Source organism: Lissotriton vulgaris, chromosome 10, assembly GCF_964263255.1.
Source record: "Lissotriton vulgaris chromosome 10, aLisVul1.2, whole genome shotgun sequence".
Classification (NCBI taxonomy): domain Eukaryota; kingdom Metazoa; phylum Chordata; class Amphibia; order Caudata; family Salamandridae; genus Lissotriton; species Lissotriton vulgaris.
Window position 1 is genome coordinate 110,866,853 of NC_141698.1, and position 23,428 is coordinate 110,890,280.

General features: G+C 42.0%; 1 protein-coding gene across 3 annotated transcripts in view; it reads right to left on the reverse strand.

The window, feature by feature from the left end:
- TTYH3 (tweety family member 3) overlaps positions 1 to 23,428 on the reverse strand; it is a 256,084-nt gene that overhangs the window by 123,320 nt on the left and 109,336 nt on the right. For all 3 annotated transcript variants that reach the window (XM_086940630.1, XM_086940631.1, XM_086940629.1), the window contains exon 2: positions 2,283 to 2,452. In XM_086940630.1, the coding sequence (XP_086796756.1) occupies positions 2,283 to 2,452 (170 nt within the window). The remainder of the gene's footprint in view (positions 1 to 2,282; positions 2,453 to 23,428) is intronic.

Genomic DNA, 23,428 nt, shown 5'->3' on the forward strand with positions numbered 1-23,428 from the left:
AAAGGACCCAAGAGGGATTGCCAGGATGTAAAGAGTTAAGGACATATCCAACACATAGCTTTCCAAGAGCACAGTGTGTGGAAGTGGTCCATGATTTTGGTTTATGGGGTTTCGGAGACGGCTGAGGTACAGACACTGTCTTGTGCAAGGGCGAGCAAGGATGGCAACCACAAGCGATCGATTTTAAGGCATCTTGCGATGACTAAAGGCCTACGGTGGTATTGGCTGCCTTAAGGTGGACATCAATTCTGCTGAATCTGTGCAATGCTTCAAACCAGCAGAAGCTGTCGGATGCCTGGCATCAAAGCTTGGCAATGACAGGGAAGTGGCAAAGGAGCATTGTGTTACCCAGTCAAAGCACAGACTGCAGCATAGCATTCATATTGCCCCACTGTTGAAGCGGGCAGAAGAAGGAATTTGTTGTGGTCGGATACTGAGTCAGTAAAACAAGGGCTTATCTAATGTGTCTTTGGAACAAGTATTGCAAACCAGAAGTCTGGAAGGTGATTGAATCACAAAGGCTAAGGCAGGAGAAGAAGCAATGAGCGACTGGAAGAAGTTGTGGCCGCATGTGCTAATGTCTAATCGGACCCCAAGAATTGAGTGGTGCAGAAAGACTAAATACACCAAGGTATTGTGCTGGGTGTAAATGTGGTCTCATGGAAGACAGACACTCATCAAAGAATATTAACAACCGAAAGCAAATAACCAAGTAATTTACAGAAAAAAATATATTGTTGAGCCTTAGGATCAATCCTCAGGCTGACAAAAGTACAGACAGAGAGGGTTATTAGCTTGTTTGAACATATTTGCAACAAAACTCAAAGAAATCAGTCCTTAAATGGCCATTTTTAAATAAAGGTTACTTTGCTGAGCCACCACCCAGTGAATGAGCAGGAAGGTCATACAACTAAATCAAGTAGCTTACAACAAAGCAATATCAACCAACTAACTTCTCAACTAACTGGATCATTAATCGCCCAATGAGGCAACATCTCCACCTTCTGCTCTCCCTGGTCCTCCCCCAGTACTTCTCCTCTCATGTACTCAACCACTGACCTGACTTGGTCTGACTTACTTGAAATGATTTGTCTCATTTATCTCAATGTAAAGCGCAAACACCCTCGGGTCTTGCCAGCGCTATATAAAACTCTTAAATAAATAAATATTATGAGTCTCTTCTCCTGAGGGTTTTGTTTTCTATTTGTTCAGCGAAACAGACGAACCAACATTGGCTTGAAGATCAATCGATGTACTCTCTTTTCTGATTGGGTGGATCATCCTCTCAGGGAACTTTATGAGCCCATGCAGCTTAAAACTTCCCCTCAAATCATCAAAAAAGTCCAAATGTAGTTTGGCACAAAAGTGTACATATTTGCTAGTTTGTACAAAAAACATTGGTTGTCAAAATGAAAACATATAGCTCTAATATTATTGGTTATCTCAGAGAGACATCAAAGGAAAGATTTGTATTCCACTAGAACCCTTTTCAATTGCTGTCATATATTATATTGAAAGCAGTACACTGCATCATAGCAGGCACTGGAAGAAACAGGAAGAAGTTGTTTCTCTGTGGCTGCAATGCGCACTGAGTGAAGTAGGCTTGACGCAAATGTTTTATTTTTGAAGATCATTATCAGGTAGATGTATTTATTGTCATCTTTCCTACTGTTACACTTTAAATAACAGTATACGAAAATGAGACGGAATTGTTTCATAGCACGTACCCTCAGGAATATCTTCAACAAATAGATGGGTAAGATGCGGAGACCAATCAAAGTCTCCTCAATGTGGAAATCTTGATGAAAGTAGCACAGTTTTCAAGCCTTGCATCATTATGTTTTCTTATGAAATACTACAAAGCATATATTCCATCAACAAGCTCAAACAACTTGTTAAGCTTCACCTACTTCATCAAACTAATAATTAAAAATACATTTATGTAAGTCTCTGGTATCTGCCTAGATACTCTTCCCTCCAAGCCCCATTGCAATAATCTGCTTATTTGAGCTATGTATAAAAATATTTCCCAAATCAATACTTTTCATCATTAATAACTGCTTGATGAGTGCCTCAAACACATTTTCTTCATCTGACTAAAGAACCCTTATTCACCTGAAGGGTACCGGAAGGGTTGGGGGTCAGTACCTGAGCTTGGCCAACGCTTGTACAATTTCTTCAAACACATTAAAACAAAACAATCTTGTAAACTGGAGATCTTCCATGAAAACAGCAGCATTGTACATTTGAATTACTCTATGGCGGTCAGCCAGAACACCCACCTGCAGACCAGGGTTGCGATGATGACACACCAGGCGGTACAACAGCAATCAGCGTTGGGGCTCTCCTCGCTCTTACGATGGCGGCAGCAAAACCAGAAGGAGTAGAAAAGCAGGAACAAGAGGTCAAGAGCAAGGCAGGACAGGGCTACTCCACCCAGCAGCAAAAGAGCCTGCAAGACAGAACAGGAACAATTCATTTATCCAGGGAGCCACAAGTGCATAATGGCGTACATTGATTTTGTACAAACCAGGCTAACACTTCATGACTAAAACATAACAAATTGATCAGAGATATGTAGGACCACCAAGGCAAATGAACAGTGAAGAACAAAAGGTAGTCAGTCATGTTAAAATTGCTACTCCAATATAATCCAGACCGGTCCCCAAGACAAAATGAACACCCCAAAATAAAAAAGTCAGAGTGATAAAAGACACAAGTAGACACTAAATTATTTGAATCTACGGACACCAGGTTCAATAACATCAGGTGCTTCCTCCCATGTAATTCCTACTCTAGAATTATGAAGTGTTGTCTACTACATGTAATTCCTACTCTAGAATTATGAAGTGTTGTCTACTAGAGAAGAAGACAAAGAGAACCTCAATTTCCACTGCTTGAAGCACTAGGCACGTCAGTTGCAGAGATACCCACAAATGACCTAAATCAAATAACAGCTCATAAAGTCCAGAGACTACATACCTCCTCCAACACACACTCTCCCTTCTGAACAAGCTGCTCGCTGTCTCTCCTAATACCTTCTCACAACCAATCACAAATTGCCAGTATGGGGTGCAAATGACACTTTTTTTTTTTTTAATACTAAAGATTTTCAAACAGGCTTTATACAGTGACACTCATGAAACTGAGAAAACACCTAACAATACCTCCTTCAGAAACACATCCGTGGTCCAAGTCAGTAGAAACATACTGCATGGAGCAGATTAGCTTGAGCAAAGGTGGGCTGAGAAGGTTTAATAGAACATGGGGGTATGTGGCATTCCAGTTGCATCTTCGGTTGCACTGGACATCATGTAGCATGCACTTAACCACAGTGACAATCAATGCAGCAGTTGTATTCAGGGAAATGTCTGGAGTCTGGAGGAAAGTGCAGGAAGAAAGAAGAGGGGCTATAGAAAAAACAAAACATTTTTTTTTAAAACAGGGGGTAATCCCCAGTATTTGTTTTAAAAAAAAGGTACTGGGAGTAATAGAGGGATATAGAATTATGAAACAAAAAGGGGATGTTGCCACAGAACAAAGACCTGCATACAAAGTGAATCAGTGTATGTCCCACGGTGAAATGTACCACAATTGAAAATGGGCTTGTGTCAGACACCTACTCTCTACACATTTACCAAGGCAGAAGGCATTTAACCCTCATATTGTCCTAGGGAAACACTGATGCAGCGTGCCAGCAGACCGATCTTTCCAGAGTCTTTATGCAACATTTTATTTTTCTCCACTGCTGTTCTGTCTATTACACTATGCACAGAAACACACATAATATAAAGGGGCAATTTCATTTAGTTGGGACTTTTTCTACTACTTATATTTTGTAATTTTTAATCACTCTTGCCAAATGTGTCTCTAGATTATATGACTGTTTGCTGTAAAAAAAACAAGCATTGTCACAACCAATAGGAATTACCATTATGACCTCGTGAATTTGCCATTGGTTCTAGCCATGCTGCAGAGCACCTTTTCCCATACCCTGACAAATTTCACTCCATTTCTTAGCAAACTGACATCCACTAGACGGGCAATTCTCGTTATGCATTTGCTTAAAACACTCCAGTAATGTTGCTGAATGATCACAATGTTGGGCACCTTCAGCGTGTCATGAACACGTCCCTAATTTAACAACTCTGTAGGCACTGCCCTATTTTCACCCCTTATACTCGTATGCTGTCAATCATCACTATGCTGCAAGATTGATTTTCTTAATCCAGGCATTTTATAATGGCCACTTTCTGTATGAATGGTGTACATATTGTATTGTTCTGCAATTGCATATATGTAGGTAGTGCTTACTACTCCTGACAAGTGCTGAAGCGCTTTATCGGGAGTACTGTGGAATCCAAGGTTAGTTGGTGGTTATTTATGGTTATTGGGATGAAACTTGTGCTCTCAAGAAAAAACATGCCAAGACATTTACTCAATATATTAGTGATCGAGGACATGAATAGGAGTTAGGTGTGAACATCAGTGGATTATAAAAGTTTGCAACTGTGTTTGGTGGGATGAATAAATGCACACCTTCGTCTGATGGTTTTCTGTCTTGCCTCAAGCTGCTTTACTGATTTTTTTGTTTGGAGATTTAGGATGTGTTCTGGAACCTTGCTTGTTCTTGTAGTCCGGCAGACCATGGCGAAGTGGTTCGCCTTTCCAGATGCCAAGGCAATCCTTGCTTTTGCTGGGCATGAATTGCCCGTCTGTGGGTCAAGGAAAACCTGTGGGTATTATGGCTTCTTGAGGGGCAACTGTGTTACAGCGCAACAGATTCATGCCTGACAGATAAGTAGGTTCCATTTTTATTTGTTTTGTGGTCAGGGACGCCTTCATGTGCACTGCATCTACTTCTGGAAGCTTGTGGGACCGGCCGAGGGTCAGCATAGTTAAGAGAGCCATTTTTGCGCTGCCGCAATTTCTCTTGTCAGCTGGGGCGAGTGGCACGTATGGATAATCTAAACCCGGATTTCTTCATTGGTGTTTTAAAACTCACAAGATCCTGCTAGGCCTTGGAGCTGGGCATAACAGGGGTCAATTGGTTCTTTATGGCCCAGATTTACTTTTTGGAATATGAATCTCTCATAATGTGTGCTGGCTTAAGTTCTGAATTGACCGTTCAGGCCAGTCAATACAGCTTTATAGTTACCAGCTTGCCCTGTGTTTGCAAGTGTGAGGAACATATTGTGCACTTCCTCCCCTGCAAGGTGAAGCATAGGGCTTGTTTGGTTGCAGAATCATTTTGCTTGGTTGCAGACAGATAATTTTCATGTCCTCCATCAGGCACCCACTGACGAGGTTGCAGCCATTTTGTCAAAGGGTTGTATGTTGTTTGAGGAGCTGGCAGTACGGCAGTTTTTCTATACAATATTTATTTTCTTGCACTATACCTAACTTGGGGCAGTAAATGTTGTGGTTGCAACAGCTGTTCTGTTCAGTTTGCTTTCTGTCCTCACCTAAGGCAGATAAAATGCAGCAATTTATTTCGCGGTACAGCGACTTTCTCAGCAGGGACTGCTGGGCGAAAGAAGGGTTAGCCCCCATACTGTTGAGATGCTGTCGCCGAATGTTGTGTGAGTCTCCCCAAGAAAGGCAGAGATAAGGCCATTTCTGCAGGCAAAACAGGCATGCTGGCGCCCTGCGGTGGTGGACACACGGCATCATGTTGGTGTGCATTTACTGACGTGGGTGGCCACAGATGTGTGAGCACCAAGGGTGTGCCCCAGGGTGAATGGGTGGAAAACAGCATAAAGACAAGCAGGTAGGGTAGAACTGGCTGCTAGAGTTGAGTTGTGGCATGGTCAGTCCCTCCTCGTCGGCAAATTGTGTCTCCTGTGTTCACTAACTTGTGCACGTACCACCTTTATCATTCCAATACATCATACGGAACATACTAAGTCATCATGTCTGACAGAGAAGCCACTTTCATGGCCACGTTTTTTCCTCTGTACACACACTTATGTTCACGGGGTCCACAGACATACCAGATAGCTGTGGAGACTCCTGGTTTGCACTAGAAGACATCCTGATGAGGACTTAATCCGTGTCACACTATATTATAGGGTGTACTTTCATGATGCTAAGCTTTGGCCAGTTCCTATGTGTTTCTCTCAGGAAGGGTGCGGTGCATGCGCACTAATAAATACATTAAATTCAACTTTTGCACACACCTTCCATGGCTGGAATTTTCCATGACCAGAGAGGTTCAAGTAAACCAACAAGCCTTGCGTGTTTCAGTACATCCTGCTCTTTGATTGGAGCACAGTCTTTAATACGCCAACTGATATGAGCGTTCCTTCATCCAAGTCTTTTTTTCTAATGCACATACTCTGGGTAACACAAATATTTTTGTTAGCTAAGTGAGGGCAAACTCAGATGAACTGTTAAATTTTACAGTATACTAATACCCTGGTAAACAGACAAAGGTGTTAACCTACGACTCGGTTAGATGTGCTTACTGAACACGGGCAATTTATTCAACTACCTCTAGAAGTACACACTCATTTACTGCAGCTATATTGGCACATCACTTGGAAAAGCAGATAAAATGTATAACCACAATTAACTGTTACATTTTTCTGTACAAGTGCGTTACACACTTCTCAGAAGAAACAAAGTGAAAATGAATCTCTCAGGTAAATACGGGATGCGAGGTGCTGGGTGGGGGGTTGGGGATATCTGGGGTATTCGTTCCTTTCCTGTGTTTTTTGGGTACGTGCCTTCTTACACACCAGCTTTCCTTGCCGGCCGTTGGGTTATAGGCGATGGTAGGTGTTAAACTAAAAACGTAATCCTCAAAAAAAACAGTTAAACCAAATTGAATCGCTCAGGCAGACCTGAAAAACTCCGAAGTCTTTCGCCCAGCTACACAATTACACTTCCAGTTCTCTGCTTATGTTTTTTGTCTTCTTGGAACACTTTAAGAAGGGCCTGACAAATTAAATGAATGCATGGATATGCACTCTACACCCGCGGTTCTTAACCTTTTGACTTCTGTGGATCCCAAATGAATCATTACGAGAATCCAGGAACCCCCACGGAGTCATTACTGGAAGCTGGGAAACCTCGCCCTAAGTAAGTTCTATGAACTGGAAAAAATGCCACAAAAATACATAAACAAGTATACACCAAACAAATGCTCAAATATTGAAATATTTTGTTTACTTCATAATCTAATATAGAAAATGTACTCGCATTTTAACCCGTTGGGCGCGTCCGCGATTCTGCGCCTGTGCGGCCTTTTTAATGAGTAGGCGGGTTCATGACGGCCCTCAGCCGTCATCAGCACACGCCCACCGTGATGCATGACGGCTGGGGGCCGTCATCAGCATGGATGGGGTTAATTATACTTTGTTTTGTATATACTTTATACATTTTAATTTTTTGATTTTAATATTATTTATTTTGGTAACACCACCACAGACCCTCTGAGTAGGCTTCGTGGACCCCCAGGAGTCCCCGGACCACAGGTTAAGACCAGATGATTCCAAGTGCAACCTCACAGGATTAACCAGAGCCTGTAAGCGAAGAAAACCAGGGGGCAGTGTGGTACGCTCAATTCAAAGTTATTAACAACCATTAACTAAAGTCCACATTTCAGTCAAAAGTCTACCGAAATAATTTAATGCTGCCCAGAGCGGGTAGGGGAATTTTTTTAGTTGCATATTTTCACCAAATCCACATTATCAGGCATTATTAATAGGTATTGTGACAAATACCTGATAAACCTATAAAGATAAACGCTTTCAATTAAATAAACCATGCTAGAGGTTCTGGTAGAGTTTAGATCAGGCCTGTGGGAATTTGAAAATGTCCTTTCACTTCTGAATAAAACTACTAAAATGTACTTACTTTATTGTGAGGAATACTTTTCAAAGAAGTGTTAGGTGTTTCCTAAAACAGTGTAGCAGTCTCAACTGAAGCAAGAACATTTCAAAATAAAATTATAAACAGGTCTTCATTATATTAGTTATACGGGTCGCTAATCTATTATCAGATTCTGAAGATAAAACTTTAATATCTGTCGCTTTATTTGCTTAGATAGCCAGGATTCAAAGTCATTCTAAGACCAGTCTTGTGAATCTTGAGATTGTAAAATAACAACAGAAAACCAGTGACTGTAGTTTTCTTGAACAGTAGTACTCTGAAAAACAAATAACGAAAATACCAAACAAAGCCAGGACTGTGCATACCTGTCCAATTTCCATCACTACCTTCATACCCACAAGTCGCGAGGTACTCCTATTCTTTAGTTATAGTCTTTTCTGTCTAACAAACACAAAGGTATTTTGCAGAAAGAGCACAGGTGCGGATTGTGTGTATCCCTGGAGAGTACTACACAGGTAGACAGTCATCAACAGAGAGCAGCACACACTCTTCATAAATTACACTCCAGGGATGCTGATTTTTAACAAATATTTATAAACAGTTCTCTGATACCAAGGGTGTCGCTCAGTCAAAATCACTGGGAAAAGATGAGCAAAAACAGCAACCTGGGCTTCAAAGCGTAAATTCAAACAATGGATGAAGAGCTGACGACAAAACAAACATTTGTAGAGCTTTATGGAAGGAACAGACTAAATAACATAATTAATGCTGGTTGCTCACATATAAAATTAAAAGAATGGCTGGTAAATCCATCATGAAACACTTAAAAAACAAAACCAGTCCATAAAACCAGGCAAACGAATGGTGTTCTCACTTACAGACATCTGTTGTTCAGGTTACCAACAAAATACAATACCACATGCACAGGAACATAGTCCTAAAGTGAAGAGAAAGTGGACCTTTAGCCAGCCCATAACAGCTGTTGGTTGTTGATATTTTTAAGTGCTCCCATTGGTTGAGTAGGCTGGCCATTACGCCTTGTGATGGTTATGTGCTTTGCCACGGACTTTAAGTAGTCTCCTGTGGTAAACTCACGCTTTTTCCTCCTAACCCCCATCTTCCGTGCCTTTCAGTCCTGGACTACCCACACCATCCCAAAGAAGATGTGGTCCCTGCGACTGTTTGCTGCCACCTGCCTTCACTTGTACATTTAGCTTTATCAAAGCTTGCTGAGCGGTGTCACTAGAAATTACTAAGCGTTTTCCAGCCATTTACACTGGAAAAAAAATTATCTAAAAGGCTGCTGAGCAGGCGCATGCATGCGCCATTAACATCATGTAATAGTTTTTCATAACCCTTATTGAAATCATTACAAGTTGGCCATTGAGCATGCCCACCTTTGTACGCCAACTGTAGTATAAGGATTTTCCATTAAGTTTAAGAAGAAAAAATGGTAGATGTCCACGGTGCATGCACATGGATGCCTGGTGGCCATCTTGTAATATTTTTTTCTTTTTACAGTTTATGAAAAAGCATTACAAGATGACCAGCGCGCATGCACCAACTCCCACGAGTCGTCGGGAGTCAAAAAAACAATACAAATAAAAGGAATCACAGCGACTTCACAGAAAAGAAAAAACGTTTACTGATATGGAAAGCTTCTGTGTGAGTCCTCTGAACCAATGCCCACTTCTGACGAAGCTGCCATCATGATTCCCAAAGGAGTGGTGTTTCAAGGGGTACCCTTATCCTTTGCAAATAACTTGCCACCACACCTTTGCGTCAACGACAGACCAATGGTTTACGACCGGAATTATGGTTGCAAACCATTGATATATAGGTCACCAAATCACACTTTGGAAGGAATGCCGCTAAAAGTCTCTTTGCAAACCGCAAACCAGTGAGGATTTCTAAACCCATTTAGCGATTCGGAAAAAACTTTTCTGAATTACAAAGCAGCTAGTTTGCATATAAAAGGGGTGTTTCAATCTTTATATTGTGTACAGCTTGCAAAATATTTTCTTGTGATGTGCATTCAACATTACATGTCACAAAACACCTGCCTGCTAGGCCGCACTTGTACTGTTTTGTTAAAATGAATGCGTTATATTGTTATTTACATTTTTTGCATGCATACTTCAGCCATGTTTAGGCAGTGTCATCTCCTTTATTTTCTGTTTTATTTTTGTGACACATGCTTGCAAGAAAATAATAATAGGAAAAAAGTGCACTAGTTTGCCAATGCTATCTCTTTGGCAAATAATTTTTTCTTTAACCGTCAAGCAATAGTCTATTTGTATTTCACGTATAACTCTTTCCTACCACTTAACCCACTTGAACAAGATATTCTGTCAATTTTGCAGGGTCTTCCATTTTATACATTTGTTTCTTTGCAATTCTCAATTTTCTGCATACCTAGATGACAAGCGTGTTGCATTTTTGTGGTTTTGTGCATGGCATTCCAAGCTTTCTTTATGTTTTTTCAGTAAATTTAAGCCATCTTATTCTTTCTCCTCTCCATTTTACACACATCCCCCCGCCAGAAATTAAGTGCTCAGTCTATCCTATCAATGGGTCACGTTTGCTTTGGTGTGTCAACCATTTCACAATACTTCAATGAGATCTAAAAGGGTCCTTTTCTAAAAGTGTGTTGGAGTGCTCCACTCTAGCAGACACATTTCCATTTCACCTGGAGAGCTGACAATCTTCGGACCATTCTTGGTGATTGTGGTGGGTGTTACTGTCTATTTACCAATCCCACCAAAGGGTCTAGCTCTTTTGTCTCTTCTGTTTCTCTACATGCAGCTTTGAAACATTTCTAATTTGTTAACCTCATGCGCGCAGGCCGTTTTCCCGCTGTGCGCTGAGTTTTTTAAAAACCCGCGTTACATGACGAGCTGAGCTCGTCATGAGCGTCAAAGGGGTTAACAGCACGCCTAACATTTTGTCTGTGGACGTTCTAGTTTAAAATAACACCATTCCTGCTTAAAATAAATCTATATGTGTAATATTGCTGGTGTAAACAAACCTTAACATCCAATTATTGGTTTTGATGCTCTAGAGATAATTGAAAACATCATGGTTTTATGCCAACTCCAATCAAGAGAATATAAGATTAGCTACCAAGCAAATCTTTTGCAAATTGTGTGTGTTGCAATGAAGTTAATGGTGTGCACGTCAAGATCCTGAAAAACCTAATCCTTCCGTAGACTCCCATTCCAACAGGGAGGGCCTACTGCAAGGTACTATCTGAACTTCAAAACTCTTACTATGCAAGTCAACACTTCTCAGCAGAGGAACAAGCTATCTGCAGGAAGCCACAACTAGATTCCTTCTTGGAAGCTCTTTATGCTGTGTACCCAGATTGTTGGGTTCCTGCTCAGTCTGTCTTAATAGGTTGTTGAATAGATTTTTCCTCTTCTACTGAAAGATTTTACCTCTGTAGCCACAATCAGCGGTAAAAGATGTGTTGCTACTTTTGCCTTTTCTTTAGTCAATAAATAGATCAAAGTTTTATTTGTGGTCAGCAAAGGGGTCTTCAGTCCAAAGTGGATAATATTATACACAAACAACACATACAGTTACGGAGGACACTAGGGCTAATTTAGTGACCAGCTCTGAGTACATGCCCTATCAACTATTCATCACAAAAAGGGTATCAGAGGGTCAAAATTTCTACAAGTGATTATTGGAGATAACGGTAGTGAGTTATTACCACTAGCCATACAATAGATCTTCTTAGTGAAAATAACAAGAGCCAGGTCAGTGTCTGATCTCTAACACCCATCAGTCACCACTCGGAACCGCCCTTCATCATTTGGGGCTCCGAGGACCAACACAGCACCTGGTCTTATCTCTATCAGGAAGGGGCTGACCTTCCTGTAGGCAGGGCGGGGTCGCTTTCAGTTGGATAGATTATGTACGAGTGATGTAACTGACGGGGTGAAAAGTGCAGTGCAAAAACAATGTGATATCAAAGGGTAAAGATAAAGTGAATAAAATTGGTTTAGGAAGCAAAAAAAATTTTAATTGGATATAGCTCCCAACGCCAATATTAAAAATAGCCAAGACAGGGAAAAATTTATAAACTGTTTAGTGGTGGAACGTGGTCAACATGTTTCAGCAAATAATGGCCAAGTGGCCTTGCTTTCTTCAGGACCTTGAAATGACGCTACTGCAAACTAAAAAACCCAAAGTGTAAAGAAGTGTTTTTTAAAAATTTGAACAACTTAGATACTGATATATATGTCACCTGGACCTCCTAGGTGTACTTGTTCCGTATCTTCTCACAATTACAGTTGTTCACTGATTTGTAAGAAGTAGAGACCTCACCCCACCTGCCTGCGGCTCAGGACATAGGTGAAGCACCGCTCTCTCCGTCGGTACTCCAACGCGGCATCTGTGCCGTCTGGGGAGGTGGCACAACTGTAATTGTGAGAAGATACGGAATAAGTATACCTAGGAGGTCCAGGTGACATATATATCAGTATCTAAGTTGTTCAAATTTTTAAAAAACACTTCTTTACACTTTGGGTTTTTTAGTTTGCAGTAGCGTCATTTCAAGGTCCTGAAGAAAGCAAGGCCACTTGGCCATTATTTGCTGAAACATGTTGACCACGTTCCACCACTAGACAGTTTATAAATTTTTCCCTGTCTTGGCTATTTTTAATATTGGCGTTGGGAGCTATATCCAATGAAGAAAAAAAATGTTTTGCTTCCTAAACCAATTTTATTCACTTTATCTTTACCCTTTGATATCACATTGTTTTTGCACTGCACTTTTCACCCCGTCAGTTACATCACTCATACATAATCTATCCAACTGAAAGCGACCCCGCCCTGCCTACAGGAAGGTCAGCCCCTTCCTGATAGAGATAAGACCAGGTGCTGTGTTGGTCCTCGGAGCCCCAAATGATGAAGGGCGATTCCGAGTAGTGACTGATGGGTGTTAGAGATCAGACACTGACCTGGCTCTTGTTATTTTCACTAAGAAGATCTATTGTATGGCTAGTGGTAATAACTCACTACCGTTATCTCCAATAATCACTTGTAGAAATTTTGACCCTCTGATACCCTTTTTGTGATGAATAATATTATACACATGCTGAATCATACTGCAGACATTATATCCGACATGATCTACAAGGATTAGCATGTAAAGAGATTACATAGAAGTGCTATGACCCGAAGTGCAAAAACATGCTGTGTTTCACACAGGGCTTTGTGTCACTTTGGAACATGTTAAGATCATGCCCAAAATCATGTTCCTATTGAGAATGTACAACTTAATAACTATTTTCCTTATTAAACAACAACACCTTTTGCATTCCTGTAGCATGAATGCATAGTGTAAACACATAAGGATAACCAAAATTAAAGTTGAAAAAATAGGCTAAAGCATGGAAAGTAAAAAAGCATTAGCAAAGCAAATTATTGGCCCTCCGGCTCTGACATTAGAATTCATTTCCCTTTAGGCAGATGTGAGCATGCGGTCATGGAAAATGTAGTCACTCACAGTGCAAGCGAACAAATGGCTGAAGTGGGTTGCCCCATGCTATATGCTGTTGCAGGAGGTAGCAACATTTGACAGACAGCTCAAAAGACTAATGGAAATAATCGACTCAAAGCACCTATATGTATGTATTTATTTTATTTATGAACGTATTTGAATACATGAGGCTGGCTAAAAATGTAAGTGGTTTCTAGGCAAAACCTGTAGCAAAGACATTGCTAATGCTAGGTCCAGCGTGTGCAGATCTAATGTAACAAGTACACATCGGGGCCAAATGGCTTGAATTTGTGGCAATGCAAGGAAAAATCTACGCTGACAAGCCATACAGATCAAAACTTCAATCTAGATGAAAACACTGCATTTTCTGCTGCTAGTACTCATGAGCGTCCGCTATAACCAGGTGGTTGCTCAGCCTTAGAAGTAGTCATACTCTGCAGCTTAAGGACATCTGCCTCCTCAAAGTAGGGAAATTGGAATGACCACGGGTGTCCTCCATTTTGAGGTATTAAAAAAGGAACCGGAACACATACAGCTCTCTGGCATTTTCGCAGCCTAAAAAGAGTTTGTCAGGCGTTCACTCATCTTTTATATATGCATATTTTTATACTTCCGTCTTCAGTTTCGATACTCGGTCTGGTACACTGTGATAGAAATGGAATAGGTATCACCATATGCAATTTTCTGTGAACTATCTAATACAATTTTCCTCTGAAGTCCCATCCTTCAGATTTTCAAGTGGATTGAGGCGCTCAGACACCCCTGGGTCTGGTAACACGCTGGAACAGCAAAAGACAGTCATTAGTTTACTTGGCGCACATCCAGTAGACAGCTTTTGCATAAACTGGTTAGCATGAAATGATATTCTTCTCTGAAACCTGCCCGAGGATTTATATCTTTTGCACTTTGTAAAGTTTATATACTTGAAACAACTTTACCCCTCAGGTCTTTAGCACTCAAATACTAAAATACTTTATATCCAAAAATGATCATGCGCACAAGTCTTAGCAGGATCATATCCCAGCTATTACGTTTTGCAGACGGTTTCTTCACTAAAACCAGTGAGCCGCTCTTTTGACTACGCTTTTTATTACCACTCTTAAAAAACCCGAGCAACTTTGTAAAGTTCACAAATTTTTTAAAGTTAAAACTATAACCTTGATGACCGAAGAGAGTGTGATGTATCACAATTTCCCCCCTTTAAAAAAAAGGCTCAAAAAACTCTAAGCAAGCACAATGGAACATCACTTACCTACACAACCAATGAGTACTGATGGACTCTTGATAGGTTGACTTTACTTGTGTGAGCAATTGTGACCTATTTGGAAGACCGCCACATAAACCTGAACCATCAATACTGCCGCTGAATTAAATACAAAAGCGAATCCTTTTTTAGTGCATTAGTGCTGCTAAACCACCTTTAAGCAGTAATTAATCAGCTGAGGCACAGGGAGCTGCAGTATCTCCAAAGCAATATAAATTGTTTCTAAATGGAAGAGCTCCACAGGGGAAGCAATTTGCAGAGTTGACAGAACTAACAGACACACAGTCTGCTAACAAAAGCAAAACAACTAAGAGCAAGTGAGCATCATCTAACAGCCAATACAATGCTGGTAACGAAAACAACAGCACATCACAAATCTAAAGCAACAAAAATGGTATCTCAAACTGCCTTTTGGAAAAAATATAATATAGATTAGACACCCAACAAACCAACTGTAAACAGGCGTTTAAATCTTGTTCTCATCTTGTCACAATTGCTGTGCATTCAAAGACAGAGGTCAAATGTCAGGCTCTGAAGGACCTTGCTGTTTACTTTTCTTTCTCTGACTTTGAAGTGTGATAATTTATGTGACAATCTTGCTGGTTAAGAAAAGGCTTTTTTCGAGCACACAACAAAAATGAACACTCATATTTCAGAATACATCAGAATTAGAAAAGTAAAATTATTTTTTTTGTTTGAAATCTCAAGAGTGGTGATAACAAATGTTTGAATATAATCAATACATTAGGTGAACCATATCCATACATTATCACTTAAGCGTTGTATACTTTTATCACTAAAACTGCAGGTCGGTGCAAATGTAATAGTCATTTCAATTGAATATGTGTTGTCTGTAATGACGGTGCACTACCATATCATGTATACTCCACTTTACCCCACTCTACTCTGCACCACTCCACGCCACTGCACTCTATTCTCCATACTATGCCACGCCACATTACTACACCCTTTGTCAGTCCATTCTGAGCTTCTCTATTCTAAACCAATGCACTCTACCCCATTATACTCTACTATGCACCACTGCACTCTATGCCAATGCACTCTATGCCAATCCATTCTAATGTATGCTGCACCACAGCACTCTAGACCAATGCACTCTATGCTACTGCACTCAACCCTGCACCACACCACTTCACTCTACTCTGAAACAAACCCCTTTGCGCCAAACCCAGTCACTCCACTCTACGCCACTGCAATCTACATTGTACCACTCCACTCCGCACCACTCTATACCATTGCAATTATGCCAATGCACTGCACACCACTTTGCTCAGAAGCAATGCACTCTATGCCACTGCAATCTACGCCAATCTACTCTGCACCATTGCACTGTACGCCACTCTGTTCTACTCTGCACTACTGTTCTCTACATCACTCCACTCTGTGCCACTCAACACCACTGCACTCTATGCTGCTCTACTGTAAACTACTGCACTCTATGACAGTCTGCTCTACAACACTGCACTTTCTCCCACTGAACTCTATGCCACTCTATTTTATGCCACTGCACTACTATACCCTAAGCCACTTTATGGCAATCTACTCTGCACCACTCCACTCTAGGCCACGCCACTCTACTCTGCAACACTGCACTCTCCACAACTGAACTTTACGCCTCTCTACTCTACACTACTCCACTCTATGCCACAGCACTCCAAGCCAATGAACTCTGCATCGCTCCACTTTATACCACAGCACTCTATGCCAATAAACTTTAAGACACTAATCTAACCTGCACCACTGCACTCTATGACACAGCACTCTACTCTATACCACTTCATTCTACTGCAATCTATTCAACTCTGCGTCAATCTATTACATTCTGCGCCAGTCCACTCTACACCACTCTACTCTAATCTACCCCGAACCACTCAGCCATACACCCAATGTACTCTACAGCACTTTACTCAAAACCAATACACTCTACACCACTGTATGCCACTATTCTCCACTGTGCACCAATCTACTCTAAGCCACTGCATTCTACGCCACTCCACTCTGTGACATTCCACTCTATTCTGCACCACTACACTCAACTTCATGCCGCTGCACTCTACTCTACTAGGCATTACTAAACACTTTGCCACTACACTCTTCACAACTCCAGTCTAAGACACACCACTCTACGTCAGTGCACTCTACGCCACTACTCTATGCATCGCTGCGCCACTCTACTGTACACCAGTGCGCCCTCCACCACTTTACTCAAATCAAATGCACTCTACGCCACCTCCTCCGCACCACTGCACTCTATTCTGCACCACTGCACTCTACATCACTGCACTCTACGCCCCTGCACTCTACGCCAATCTACTCTACACCAATCTACTCTACGCCACTTCACTATAGGCCACTCTACGGCACTCCACTCTATGAAGCTCAACTTCATTAAACTCTACTATATACCACTCTGCGCCACTCTACTCTACACAACTCCCTCGATGCCATTACATGCAAATTAACTTCACTCTATTCAACGACACTTCTACACTCCAAAACACTATACTTCACTCAACACTCTGTCATTCCACTCTATTACACTACAGTAGGCCACTCCACTGTACGCAGCACACTCTACTCCACTCTGCTCTACACCACTCCATGACACTCTGCCACTCCACTCTAAGACACTCTACTCCCTCCCCAACACTATACGCAACTCCATCTTATGTCACTATGACACTCTACTTCATTCCACACAACACAACTCTACACCACTCCACTCTACGACTCTGTAAGCCACTCTATACCACTTCACGACACTCTACTTTAGGACACCCCACCATACTCTCCTTTAAGCCATTAACTTTTAGCCATGCTGAACAGCAACCATGCTGGTGTACAATATGGCTAAAACATATGGGCAAAACCAATAGCTCCTGCATAGGCGAGACCAATTGGCTTTGCAAATGCTTGTTTTTCTAGGCGGCTTCATTTCGACTGCAGCAAAAAGCCTCGAAGTCTAATAAAACGTGCTTGTCATCAACAAGCCCAACAGGGATACAAGTAGCAGGATGGATAACTGGACAGAAATCTTGGCGCTGGAGTAATGAAAAACAGGCGCCTCCTCAGTCATGATGACTGCAGTCGTATCTGGAGGCCGAATAGCTCTTTCTTCAATATAAGGCGGCTATGAGAGACAGCTTCCCAAAGGATAAGTGAGAATTTCACAACAGGATGGTAATTATGGCTGCCTATGGCGCAATGAGAGTTACTCACCCCACCCCCTTCCACCCATGTGCCCATCAGAGGAAACTGGATCCTCTACCCTCTTATTACACCCCCCATCAAAGAGAAGTCCATGGAGAGGGCTCATATATTTCCTTTGAATTTAATTGTGCTCCAAGTGGCTTTGTAGGCAAGTGCAAGTGATTCAGAGTCACTGAACATTAAGGGGGGTCATCTGGAAAGTGCCGGCGTGGCCGGTTCGACTGAAGCGAAGAGGCCCACACTCCCCTCCTTCTGCTAGCCCAACCTGCGCTATCTAGACACTTGTAGATTTAAAGTCTAAATGTAAATGTATTGATCTTCCTTGCCCTGTATCAAATGTCCTCCAAACAGTATAGCTGAGATTCCATTTCCTGGACCTAGAGGTCAGATTGCCACTTCCCTCCATGTCATGAACACCATGTCTCCAGATCTGGACTTGTATTCGACATTATAATGCACTCTGGGAGTTTTAGTCTACAGCTTTGCTTCCCTTGAACCAATTGGACTAACAGACACGATGACACTGATTTTTAACAGCAAAAGAAGGTCTGCAAACATGGTGCACTTACCACCGTGTTCCATGTAGTCAGATCACCATGGTGTCTCATTCAGCAGTGTGTCCTGTGCAACTGATCAAATCCACTGTTAAGTGATTGGTACAAATTCTTTTAAGACACTTCATTGACAAAGCACATGACAGCCTTATAGGGTATTATGGCAATGATTAACTTCAGAGATTAGAATAAATGTAAAATCTTTTAGGTCACCAAGATATGGATATATATATATATATATATATATATATATATATATATATATATATATATATATATGTTCAAACAAACGAAAATAGCGTACGCTCTCAGGAAGATAACAGGCAGCCCAAATTATTTTCCGAATTATTCACACAACGCGTTTCGGCACCAAGCCTTGATCACGTGTGTTCGTCGGGTCCCGCTCTCCAGTAGATATATAGATATAAGGCTATCAAAAAAGACCGTTTGGTCGAAACGCGTCGCCAATAAACGCAATTTCAACACGGACCCTGGTGTGCGAGTCGTTTGTGTGGTTCCTGGGAGGAAGAAACTCTGTTTGGGAGCCCTTTCAATTATATATATATATATATATGTACAGGGTCAAAGACATGCAAACAGACAATGATTGAGTGGAGTGGTAGATGGTTTAGGTGAACAGAAATGTCTGTGAAGATGCTGTGTACTATAACGTGGTGCATCTTGAATCATTTCCAAATCTGGATGAAGGATCTGATGGATAGATCCTAGCTGCATAAATAGAAACGCCTAGTCCTTCCAAACCCTGCCTGAATCTCAGATAATCTCCGCTGACCTCCTTATGAACCTGGTTAGCGTCTACATTTTTGCTGCCAGGTGCAATATTTAATGTCTAATTTCATGGGCTTTTTCAGCAAGGGATGCAACCACCAGATACCAGTCGCTGAACCCAAGTGGCTAGTTGAGATGGTAATGAACCAGCATTAATCTTAGAAATTCTGGGGCAATGTATTCAACATACAAAAAGCAACAGTCCACGACAGGTGTTGCTGTGGTAAGACCGCTAGTGTAAAGGCAACTGCGATCACTACATAAGGTACTTAGGTCACTGAACAGGTCAATCAATCAATTGAAGGTCAGCAGACTTTTATATGGATCACAAGTTTCCTCAGTCAGATTTCCATTAGTGACGGAAAGGTGAATTAGCATCCCTGTGCCAAAACAGGTAAAGCGCTCACCTATCTCGAAAAGCGCATTACATCATCTGCTTGGGTGTTCTTTCTTTCACACAAAATATCAGAATTCGTCCTACTGCCCTTAACCACTTGATTTTTGGTTGAATAAATATAAGGACTAGCCCATTATGTAGCTCAAAAGGAACACATTGCACAGCAAAATAGAACACATAAACACTGCAATTTAATTCGAAACACATTAACTACTTTGGGGGCCTCGCTCTACCAGAAGATTCAGAACATTGAATTTCTTTGGAGACGAAAACAACCACTAACAGCAAATCTTCAGTAGACTGGCAAGTGCAAAATGGCATTCCACATTTACAGAAATGTTCCACAATGACTCCATCCTGACAAACCAACACGGTTAACACACCATGTGAAGGACAGGCAGAATATGTATTTTCCTCATATAAACATTTAACCTTATTATCATACTTAATTGATCTTTAGCATGTTCCCACGGTGTACAAAAAAAGGTCTGCAATGATGCCTCCTTTCAAAACTATACTAGGAGGTTTCCATCCAGACTAAATGCTACATTCCCAAATCAAGCTTCTAACAGTTCAACCTTTAAAGGTAAAAGCAGATTGTGGACACTACCAAGACCTTACAGGGCGCTTTGAACCGGACCGCCGCTTACTTTTGGAAGGCTTTATGGTTCCTCTCATTTGCTTGCTTCTTACTCAATGGGTTGTTCTCTTTCCTGGAACATAACATATTAAGCATTTTTTAGACTGGCTGACTTGCACCAGTCCACTGCTCACATTCAGGGATCTACTTTTTAGGTCTCGCCTGGTGAACGCAGCTCGAAGCGCTGTCACCAGCGATTTCTATTGTTGTGGAGTCGCCTCGGAAGTGGGACAGGAGATGGGCACGAGCAGGGATTTTGGCGATTTGCACGGGTGTACGCACTTGTGAAGACATGCTTGCATGTAATGTATGAGATGAGCACGTGTACGCTGGTGCTTGGCGACGCGTTAATTAGGCTCGAGGCAGAAGGTAACTTGTGAACGTGCACACACACATAGCAGGCGCCCACAGCCAGTGCATGCGTACTCAATCACTAAAAAACAAACACAAGCACCAGCCCCCACGGTACAACTAAGCCCCACTCACCGGGCTCTTTTGTCGCTGCTACAGGCTCAGTCCGCCACAGGACTCCCCTGGTCTCCTCTCCTTCGCTTCGCATGACCTGGCACACGAGGGGCTTCGCTCCCTCATGGGAGCCGTGTACTTGCATCGGCGGCCTCAGCTGCCACTTCTGACCCTCCTTACTTCTGCAGCCACCGCGGGGCTCTCCCTCAGACAAGGGAGCCCCACGTCACCACTGCTCCTCTCGGTCAGCCATTCCGTGGGCGCGGGGTTCCCGCAGAAGGCGGAAGTCCCGCTCCACGACAGACGTGACGCTCCTGAACTTCCGGTTTTCGCGCCGAATCGGGCCGCCAGCCGTGATACCTTCACTCCGGGCATAATGAGGGGTAGGCTTCCTCACTGATTACAGGATTGATTTGCCATTCGGCATGGTTTTCTGCTTCAGCCACATTGTATTTCCTTTGGTTAAATTCAGTGGGGGAAATGGTATTTGGCATTTCTCCAAACTGCGGTTTTAACACTGCTTTGAAAACACTGAAAGGACTGGCGTTATTGTTCGGATGTTTTCAGAGGTCTTCTCATTCTATAGTTTTTTTTCAAGATTTATCCTGTTACAATTTATGCACGTTAAACATCGAGAGTAACAATAGCACTTGGATATCGCTTTTTGCACCACTGCTCGCTCGGTGTGATTCGTGCAATATCAAGACGAGACTGTTGTACTATCTAGCTCACAAATGTGCTCTTGCTTCATTAAACAAGCATTTGCAATGCAACAGGTCTCGCATTCGCAAGTTAAAGCTACTGGCAATATAAATGACACTGCCTTTTATTTATATGTTTTGCTAATTAACACATAAAATAAAAGGCATTGTCATTTACATTGCCAATAGCTTTAACTCTCGCAAGTGCGAGACCGGTTGCATTGTAAATGCGTGTTTTCTTCATCTATCAGCACTCTGAGAGTCTGTAGGTTTCCTTGCATGCTGTCACTCTCTTTCTTGGTTTCTCACTCCTCTTAGAGCTTTCTGACTCTGCGCATTCCTTGTTGCTCCTCCTCCCTCACTGCAAACTCGACCATTGCTTTCCATCGTCCTTAGTAATAAGAAGGTGATGGGAACACTCCATCTGGTCTACAAGCATGGGTGATGCCTCAACAGCTTCTTAATTTGAATCCCCCTGCCCCCCCCCGCTCGAGTGTCATCCTTGGCCCAGAGCACTATGTGTGCCCATATTAAGGAAGTCTCCTTTGCTTACTTCTACACATTATGTTTTCTCGATCAAGGTCTCTCCCAGTGTTAGCGCCCTACATTTGGTCCAGGTCTCGCTATTTTAACAGGATGAAGCAAGACTACCAGCTTAGGTAGTGACAGAACAGAAGCATGCGCAATATTCTGCCCCTCGCCTCATCCGCCAGCTAGAAAAACCCAGACTGCGTATCTCCGGCTCGTACAGATCTCCAATGGTTTGCTGTGGAGCAGTCTCTCCCGTATGCATACAGCAAAGAGCGCTTTGGTCTCTCCTAGCTATGTCCCATGGTCCCTGCCTGTGCTCTCCACTCTATGAGTATGTTACTGAAGAAAACCTGTAAGAGGAGGCGGAAGATGGCTTACAATGATGGGGCCCAAACCATGGAACAGGTGGACATTACAGCGGAGGAAAAAATGGAGACTCTGTTTGCCTTTAGGACAGCTTCGAAAACTCACAGCCGTTTTACTTTTAATTCCATCTGATTACATCCTGCTGTGCCTTCGTACTGGGGTTTTATTCTAACTCCAAGAAGCCTTCACGTGCCCAAAAATCAATTCAAATCATACATTGCATCCTTATCACTGCAAACGGGCTACTGAAGACAAGCACAGTGCAGGAGCACATTTTCACTGCCCCATCATTTTGCGCGGCATGCTGTATTGAGGTATGGAATAGAAGCTCCGCCCATCTTTTCAATTGGCTCCTGTTACTGTCTTTTAGAAATCATTGCATTTGATTGATCAATAGGCTTTGTAGTCCTTCGTTGGTACCACCTTGTCTACATTTGTAACCTCCCATAAGGCCTGGACTTTTTACTGGTTTTGTTACATGGTCTGCTTTATCTACTCTGTGAGCACTATTTTCTTTAATGATCTTCCAGTATTGCACCCACGACATGCTTTCCTACAAAGCACACACACCCTGCTTTTATATTTTTAATAGTAATAGCTGGGGGTCCGCTTTAACTATAGCAGCCACATTTCATTATTTATTTAATTGGTAGTGTCGTCCTCTTTAAATATAGCGGTCGCATTTTTTTAATTTATTTAATTTTCCAGTGCGGTTTGGTTTAACTTTAGGGGCTGCGTTACAGAACCTTAATTGTATTATTTTGGGGGGTGGGTAAAAGCGCCCCATACCACGTTTTCACTTTAATGTTGGCCACGCCCCTTTCTTTAGACGCTGCTCACTGTAACCTGAATAGGACTAGCGCCTCTAAAGAAAGGAGCACGGCCACCATTAAAGTGGTCTCGCGTTTGCGAGCGTTTTAGCTATTGCCATTATAAATAACAATGCCTTTTATATGTGTTTTGTTTTTAAAAACACATAAATTAAAGGCATTGTCATTTACAATGCCAATAGCTTAAACGCTCGCAAATGCGAGACCTATTGCATTGAAAATGCTTGTTCGACATAGAGCCATTGTGTGAATGGCGCTATAAAATAGGCATGGGACGCATACAACGTACAAAAAAGTATACATGAAATTGGAAAT